The sequence below is a fragment of the Chrysochloris asiatica genome, unplaced genomic scaffold, assembly GCF_000296735.1.
Source record: "Chrysochloris asiatica unplaced genomic scaffold, ChrAsi1.0 scaffold00183, whole genome shotgun sequence".
Taxonomy (NCBI): Eukaryota; Metazoa; Chordata; class Mammalia; order Afrosoricida; family Chrysochloridae; genus Chrysochloris; species Chrysochloris asiatica.
In genome coordinates this window covers 6853589-6862909 of record NW_006408701.1, presented here as the reverse complement: position 1 = coordinate 6862909, position 9321 = coordinate 6853589, and the positions used below count along the sequence as shown (strand labels likewise).

At 41.5% G+C, this 9321-nt stretch overlaps 1 protein-coding gene across 1 annotated transcript in view; it reads left to right on the top strand.

Moving 5' to 3' along the window:
- LOC102815131 (leucine zipper protein 4-like) overlaps positions 1-2185 on the top strand; it is a gene marked incomplete at its 5' end in the record, with an annotated part of 45104 nt that extends 42919 nt beyond the window's left edge. Inside the window, one exon of the mRNA XM_006872130.1 lies at positions 2068-2185. Within this exon, the coding sequence (XP_006872192.1) occupies positions 2068-2185 (118 nt within the window). The remainder of the gene's footprint in view (positions 1-2067) is intronic.
- Positions 2186-9321: the final 7136 nt, after the last annotated feature.

Genomic DNA, 9321 nt, shown 5'->3' with positions numbered 1-9321 from the left:
GACCTCCCAGAGTCTGTGAGTTTGTTCTTATAGTTTTGTTTTGTTAACAATTCTTCTTTCTGTTGACTTAATTCAGAGAGGTGCTGCCACATATGTCAATCTCTGGTTGTTGTCTGTTCTTGTTGGTTCTCAGTCCACAGAACTCCCTTTAGGATATTTTGTAGCGCAGGGTTGGCTTTGGTAAAATCCCTTAGCTTCTGTTTATCCTGGAATGTTTTGATTACACCATCATATTTGATTGATAGCTTTGCTGGATAAAGGATTCTTGGTTGGCTATTTTTTTTCTTTCAGGGTTTTATATATGTCTCCCCACTGCCTTCTCGCTAGCATGGTTCCTGCTGAGAGATCTGAGCTTAATTTGACTTGCTTGCCTTTGTATGTGACCCTTCTGTTTTCTCTTGCTGCTTTCAGAAGCGTCTCCTTGTTTTGAGTTTGGAGAGCTTGACTATAATATGTCTTGGTGATTTTCTTTTGGGTTCCACACTTCCTGGACTTTGTTGGGCTTCTTGTATGCTTATCTTTTCGCTTTTGAGGATTTTAGAGAAGTTTTCTTCCTGTAGTTCTTCGACTATTTCCTCTGTGGACTTGTGTGATTCTTGTTATTCTGGAATGCCAATAATTCTTAGGTTGTTCCTTTTCATGTTGTCCAACTTGAATCTTAGACCTTCCTCCGAATTTTTTTTACCCTTTTTTGTGTTTGTTCCTCTATTTTAGTGGTATTGAGAGACTTGTCTTCCAGCTCAGTGTTTCTTCCTTCCATTTCATCTATTCTACTCTTCTGCCCTTTCAGTGTGGTTCCTATTTCTGTTATTTTGTTATTGATCGTTTGGACCTCGTTCTGTAGGTTTTGGATTGTTACCAATGCTGTATCTATCTTGTTTGATTGTTTCTGTAGCACTTTCATTACTTTTTCCTTATTTTTCTCAACTCCATTGTAAAGTGTTTTGAAACATTTTATAATCATTTTTCTGAATTCATTCTCAGGCATTTCCAAGGCCTGCCGTCCTTCCAGCATGGAGACCAGGTCTACTTCTGGTTCATTTTTCTCAGATATTTTATCTTTTTTCTGGACATGTGCTGATATGGTCATCTGCTTTTGCTTCTTGGACATGTTTAATGTTTATCTGTGGCCCTAATACTTAATTGAGTATGTATTTTGGTAATTTTTTATGTTTTCTGATTGCTTCCAGGAAGATGTCATCAATATGTGGTCTTCCCTTTTCACCCTTCTTATTGCTTAACTCAGAGTAACTTTCACAGGTGTTGCCTGTTTTCCTGGTATATGGCAGCTGGTATTGGTTCTTGCCTGGGTTTTGGTGTTTTTTAATGTGTTATTACAGCTTGGTTATTTTGCAGCAGTTGCTGACTCTTTTCGTGTAATGTAGGGAGACAAAGAGTCCTCTGATAGCAGAAGGGAGGCTATGTGACAGCCAAACAACACCAGTCGGGTAGAAAACAAAACCAAAATAAAAATAAAAAACAAAAGCGATAATGAGAGAAAAACAAAGCCAGACAAAAGAAAAATGCAGCACTAGCGAAAACAAGATTGAATACAGCAGTCTCTAATTATACACACATACACACACACACAAAAAAAAACCAGTATAGGGTTTCCGAGGAGCAGCTGGTGAGCTCGAACCACCGACCTTGCAGTTCAAAAGGCTTTGCAGTCTGGAGCATTATCCCACAGAGCCACAGCAGGACTGCTTTGTTACTGGTGGTAAAAAAACAACTCAAGGCGTCTCAACTTGGGCTGGCCTGCACCTTGGTGGGCGGGCTTGAACCTCAGAGGCTGGGCAGAAGGCTGGCCTAGGCCAAGGGAGTGGAGGGCGTGGGTAGTGGCTGCAGGCAGATGGCATCTGTGTCTGATGACGTCAAAAAATGCCTCTCTCTGTCTCCCTGTGCCGTAGGCACCCTGATTTGCCCTATATCCATGCTGATAGCACCTACTGTGGCAATGAGGCCCCCCTGGGAAGGACTATGTTAGTTCCTGTGGCCCCGCTCGCTCTCTGGGGGCATCCACCCTCTGAACGGGTCTGCTGAAGCCCCGCACTCCATGCTCTGCAGTGGCCAGAGGCAGGCCCCGGAGCGGGAGCCGAGTGCAGGTGGGCGGAAGCTCAAAATGCCTGTAACTCCTCAGGAGATTGATCTTTTAAAAAAGCAAGTTCATAATGTTGAAGCCTAAAGTCTTATGTTTGCCCAAAGGCTGTTTGTCTACCACATGGGGGCCTCCCCTGTGCAATACCACCCACCCGCTTTCTCCGGAGTCTGTGTACCTGTACTGCCCAGTCAGGGAAGCACCGGAAGTCGCATTAATCTTTTTTTGTGACTGAATAATATTCTATTGCATGGATATATCACATTTTGTTTACATATTAATTAATGAACATTTGGACTGTTTCTATCACTTAGCTATTATGAATAATGTTGCTATAAATATGCTTGTGTGTGAGTTTTTCTGTGAACATATGTTTTCAATTCTCCTATATACCTAGGAGTAGAACTGCTGGGTCAAATGGTAATTCTATGTCTAAGTTTCTGAGGAGCTGCCAAATTGTTGGCCACACCAGCTGCAGCATTTTACAACCCCAGCACCAGTATGTAAGGGTTCCAATTTCTCCACATCTTCAGTGACACTTGTCATTTTCCATTTTTTTTTTTTTTTTTTTTTTGTTAAATAATAGCCATTCTAGTGGGTGTGAAGTGGTATCGCATTGTGGTCTTGTTTTGCTTTGCCCTGATGACTAATGATATTGAGTATCTTTTCACATGCTCATGTCAAAATGGCTTTTAGAATACAATAATGCACATTTCTTCTCAACTCTGGGATACAGTTATGTTGGTGGCATGAAATCGATCATGGGGGTAGGGGTGGGCGGAGTATTTATATCCTGGAAATCAGACAGTTCTATAAAGCAGGGCTTTTCTGGAGATTTGGTTGTTAAGCAGTTACCAAAACACCTCTGACTTTAGGCTGTGAAAACTAGGAAGACACAAAACAAGAATGAATTGACACAGTAGCAACAGCAATGGGCTCAAACACAACATCAATTGTGAGGATGGTGCAGGACCAGTCAATGCTTAATTCTGTTGTGCACAAGGTTTCTGTGAGTCAGAACTGACTCAACAGCATCTAACAACAACAGTACAAGAGAAATGTCTCTAATATGAAGGCTTCTTCTTTTTTTTTTTTTTCAATGTTTTATTGTGAATTATGTGATAGTTTATGTGGGAGAACATTAGTTTTACATTCATCCTATCACATATCATTTCATTGCCATGGTTACAATCCCCTCCATGCATCATCAACCAACCAAAGGGTATACACTACAAGCCTGCCCCCCAGTCATCAGCACACAGGCCCTCTTCCTCTCTGTGTCTGAAGTCCCCAACTGCTCCATCTCTCCACATCATTGTCTCTGCCTCCATCTCAGGTATCACTGCTTCTCTGGGTAGGGTCCCGCTCTCTGCTCTTCTTCCTTGATGGTCCCAGGGACCTCTGCTCCTAGGCTGAAAAGTTAATCACTCCTCTCCTTGTTACAAAATGTCTACCTTTACAATTCCAACCCTCAAAAGCAGCCCTGATAACAATTATTCACTATTGTATCACAAGAGATCCATTCGCATTATATGAAGGCTTCTTATCCCTTGCTGCCACACTAACAAGAAATAAAGGCAGTTCAAGCAGATGGCCAGTTTGAGTCTCATATGAACTAAGTATCATCAGAATATACCTAGCTTTGAATGGAAGGATCCAAAGAAGTTAATGGCCTGAGACCATGAGCTATGCTCTATAATCTTTCCTTCTGCTCTTTGTTTCTAAAAGACTTTAGCGCTCCTAAATCTTTTAGAAACAAGGAGCAGAAGTTCACACCATGACCACAAAAACCAGATCATCCACTAACTGAGTACTACTTGTTGTTGTTGTTAAGGGCCGTCGAGTCTATTCCAACCCATAGCGACCCTGTATAGGGTTTCCGAGGAGCAGCTGATGAGCTTGAACCACCGACCTTGCAGTTCAAATGGCTTTGCAGTCTGGTGCATTAACCCACAGCACCACACGAGTACTACTAACTGGCCTCAATTAGTTATGTAAGAGTGGCAACATTGCTCTTTAAAGCCCTACCCAAATTCCTGGCTCACCGACTAATGGGAGTATAAAGTTGTTGTTATGTGCCGTAGAGTTGGTTCTGACTCATAGCTGGTTTCCGAGGAGCATCTGGTGAGCTTGAACTGCCAACCTTGCAGTTCAAATTGACCGTGCTGTCCAGCACATTAACCCACAGCATCACACCAGGACTCCATGGGGGTAACATGGTGGTTGTTTTAGACCACTAAATTTGAAGGGTACTTTTTTTTTTTTTTAATGCAACAATAGATACAGAACTATTGGTACAGTTGATAATTGTTGAAGCTGAGTGATTCTCTCTTTTTGTACATGTTTAAATTTTTGCATAACAAAGAGTTAAGAAGAAGGAAAATGTATGTGCTCATATCAAAGTTGTTGGTGGCGGTTGTGTGCCATCGAGTTGGTTCAGACTCATAATGCCCCTGTATAGGGTTCCTCAGCCTGTAAATCTTTATAAGAGCTTAGTCTTTCTCCGCATAGTGGCCAGTGAATTCAAACTGCTAACCTAGTGGGTAATAGCCCAACTCATGACCCACCACACTACCAGGGCTCAAAGTTGGTTGGTTAGTTATGTGCTGTGGAGTCTTTTCCTACTCATAGCAACCCTGTACAGGGTACAGGGTTTCCGAGGTTGTAAATCTTTACGGGAGCAGAAAGTCTTATCTTTCTCCCGCAGAGCAGCTGGTAGTTTCGAACTGCTGACCTTGAGGTTCGCAGCCTGATTTGTAACCACTATGCTACCAGAGCTCCTTAGGGCTCAAAGTTAGCCAATAAATACTACCTATGAGTTCAGGTGTAGCACCACTGTAGGATAAGCACTGGACTGCTAACCACGAGATTGGGGGTTCAAATCTAACAGCTCTTCCTCAGAAACCCTATACAGGGACACTGTGAGTTGGAATTGACTCGATGGTACTTTACAAAAACAACAACATTATTATTGTGAAGTCCTCATGTGGCGTTGTAGGATAAGCATTGGACTGCTAACCGCAAGGTCGGGAAATCAAACCCACCAGCTGCTCCTCAGAAACATTCAGTATACAGGGTTGCTATGAGTTGGAATCGACTTGATGGCACTTAACATTCTGGTGAATGGAATGAGGTTCAAATTCAGTAACAGCATAGCAGTTAAGGTCCTCCTGCTGACCTAGCTCCTGCTTACATCCACATTATCTCTCATGACCTCACACCCTTCACTTCACTTTAACCTGCTTCAGAAATCACCAAAATACTTGCAGCTCCTATGTCTCTAAGTTATTGTCTATGTTGTTCCCTCTTTCTGGGAGTATTTATCCATCATTGTCTCCATATATCTTCAGAGATTCAGCACAAGTACAATTTCAAGGAAGTTTGTTTCTGACACACAAACATAAAATTAGTTCCTTCTGCTGCTAGGCCCCTACTCTAAACAGACTTCTTCCAAGGCATCAACAATAGTTGATCATGCTTATGTGGGTACTTGTCTGTTTCCCTTTACCAGACTTTGAACTCCTCCCAACTATGCTATGTGGGAGTGGGGAAAGTTTCGTGGGAGTAAAGCAAAGTCTCTGCTCTCTTTAAGATTACAGTAGTCCAAATGGGGAATCCAGACAATAAACAAATAATTATAAAATTAAATTGTGATAAGTCTTATGAAAGATGCAAGCAGGATATGATGAGAGACAAAAAGAGAAGTCCTTTCTGGAAAAAATGGCATTTGTGTCGAGACTAGAAGGATAAGTAGGACTTAACCTTATTCATATGTTTAACTCAATGCTTCCCACAAGACCTGGCACATAATAGATTGCATTAAATGCTTATTGAATCCATAGTCTGCCTAGCCCAGGATTTTCTTTTGAGGATCACATGTGATAACATCTGCAAAAGTTCTTTGGAGAATAAAAAGTACAACGCAAATGAAATGTATTACAGAATATGTATATCCTGAGAGGATAGGAAGCAGAATTCACTTTCATCCTGAGGAAGCCTCAGAAAGCTTTTGAAGACAGGCATGTCTGCCTTAGCCAAGTGTAGCTAGGCTTATGGTCTTTTCCCCAAACATAATTTTCCCATTCAGTTTGGCTCATCACCATGGCCTACAATGAGATACAAGAGAGAGAAGACACATGGCTTGTGTGGGTGTAGATTTGGATGAAGTCCTATGGCAGGAAGGCAGCCAACTCTAGTGCATTGACTTTAACATCAAATTGGTTGACTTTCAACCGTGGAGGGAGGATGCTAAGGAGAGAGAACAGTGGACAAGGTGATTAAGAATAGTAATATTAACTTCATATTCACTTCTCAATATGAAGCAGTTAAGTGCTTACCCTATAGCGCCACACTAGCACTTGCAATAGCACATATAAAGTGCTTATTCCAGATCCTGAGTCCTGGTGTGGGGCTGTAGGATAAGCACTGAACTGATAGCTGCAAGGTGGACAGTTCAAGCCCACTAGCTGCTCTCATCGATCTTCAACAGTATTTTCAGTCCTCTTCACTTCTAGCAAGCAAAGTTGTATCATCTGCATATTGCAAGTTGTTAATGAGTCTTTCTCCACTCTTGATGCCACGTTCTTTTTCCTACAACCCAGCTTCCCAGATTATTTGCTCAGCATCCAGATTAAATAAATATGGTCAAAGGGTACAACCCTGGCACACACCTTTTCTGATTTTAAATCGTTCACTATCCCTTTGCTCTCTTCTAATGACTGCCTCTTAGTCTAGATACAGGTTCCCCATGAACACAATTAAGTGTTCTGAGATACGCATTCTTCACAATGTTATTCATAGTTTGCCACGATCCAAACAGTTGAAAGTCAATAAAATACAGGTAAACATCTTTCTGGTGTTCTCTTCTGGAACCCCAAATCCATCTGATATCAGCAATGATATCTATGTCCTCTTCTGAATCCAACTTGAATTTCTGGCAGTTCCCTGTCGATGTACTATTGCAACCATTTTTTAATTATCTTCAGCAACATTTTACTTCCATGTGATATTAATGATATAGTTCTATGGTTTCCCCATTTCTTTGGGTCACTTCTCTTTGGAATGGGCACAAATATGGACCTCCTCCAATCGGTTGGCCAGGTAGCTGTCTTCCAAATTTCTTGGCATAGATGAGTGACTCAAGTGCTATATCTGTTTCTTGAAAGATTTTAATTTGTATTCTGTCCATTCCTGGAGACTTGTTTTTCACCATTGTCTAATGTCTTCAGTGTAGCTTGAACTTCTTCCTTCAATACCATTGATTCATTTTTTTTTAAGTTTTTATTGTGAATTCAGTGATAGTTTATATGGGAGAACATCAGTTTTACACTCATCTGATTATATTTCATTTCATTGCAATGATTACAATCCCCTCCATGCTTCATGAGTCCACAGTATTTGCTTTTATTACTTCTGGGTTGTTCTGTTCTTATTTTTAAATGTACACAAAAAACACTCAGGAATATACAATCATTTAAACAACAAAAGGGCACATTTGGCAAGCCTGCCTCCTGGCCGCCGGCACACAGCCTTTCTCTTTCTATGAGCCTGGAGGCCTCAGCTGCTCACTCTCTCCATGTCCTCATCTCTACCTCATCTCTGGTGTCGCTGCTTCTCTGGATAGGGTCTCACATTCCACATGTGCTCTTCTCCCTTGATGGTCCTCCGTTCCTGGACTGTAAGATTAACAACTCCCCCCCCCCTTTTGTTACAGAACTTCTACCTTTACAGTTGTGACAATCGCAATCAGTCTTGATAACAATTACTCACCATTGAGTCATAAGAATCTTATCACCATCTCCTTTATTCAGACCCATCTAGACAAGATGAAAACTATTGAGTAGGGGACCTACCCCTCCCCTTGCTCTGAAATTAAACTCCCTCTTGAAAACTTGTAAGCCAGTCACTTCATGCCTTTATAGTCCCCCCATTTTAGGTATACAATGTCTAAGTTGCCTGTCCCTATCAACCTGTATTCCGAATGGATATGATTGATCCTTGAAGACCATAGAAGAATTGATGCATTGGCGTTATGGTGTTGGAGAGGAATATGAAAGGTATCATAGACTGCCATAAGAATAAACAAATCATTGTGCAAGAAGTACAACCAGAATGCTCCTTGAGAGCCAGGATGACCAGACCTCATCTCTCATACTTCAAACTTATCAGGAGGGACCTGTCCCTGGAGAAAGACATCATGCTTGGTAAAGTGGCGGGTCAGCAAACAAGAGGGAGAACCCCAATGAGATGGATTGGCCCACTGACAACAGCAATAGTCTCCAACGTAGCAATAATTGTGAGGTTGATGCAGGACCAGGCGGTGTTTCATTCTGTTGCACATAGGTTTGCTATGGGTTGGAATGGACTAGACGGCACCTACCAATAACAACAACAATGCCTACGATATTGATCTTTATGTGTCCCATTGCATTTTTGACAACTTCTTATTTTCCTAGATTCATACTTTGTACACCCCATGTTACCATTATTAATGAATGCTTACAACTGTTTCTCCTCATTTGGATTTGTGTTTCATTAGCAAATGAGGGTGGCAAAAACGTTGCTCCATTATTGTCATTATAGTTAGTTCTACTTTAAGGAGGCGGCTCTTCCCCAGTCGTATTTTGAATGCCTTCCATTTGAGGGGCTCATATTCTGGCATTGTATCTGACAAATGTTCTGCTGATATTCTTAAGGTTTTCAGAGACTAACCACTCAGAAGTAGCCTGCCACTTATTCTTCCTAGTCTGTCTTACTCTGGAAGTTCTGCTGAAACCTGTGCACCATGGGTGACCCTGCTGGTATTTAAAATGCCGGTGGCGTAGCTTCCAGAATCACAGCAAGACACAAGCCAACACAGTATGACAAACTGACAGACAAGTAGTGATAAGATAATCTGAATCTAGAAATAAAGTATGACTCTAAGGCTTAGCTCAATGGCTGCCTCCTGAGAATTGAGAGAATAATTTCAGATTACAGGGGACCAGAGTTTCAACCTCTAAAGAAACTCGGTCTTGGGGGACCAGTGATACATGTAAACAGAAAGAACACTGTGGTATCTATTGTGATTCATGCTTCTCAACCTTTTTTTCCTATTCCAGTACACAATGAATAGAGAGATCCAGTCTACCTTGACATTATCCTTGCCTGAATGCAAAAATAATAGAAACTGTTCAATTAAGTTGCTTCTATGGAATAGGACTATGGGATAGAAAAGGAGACTT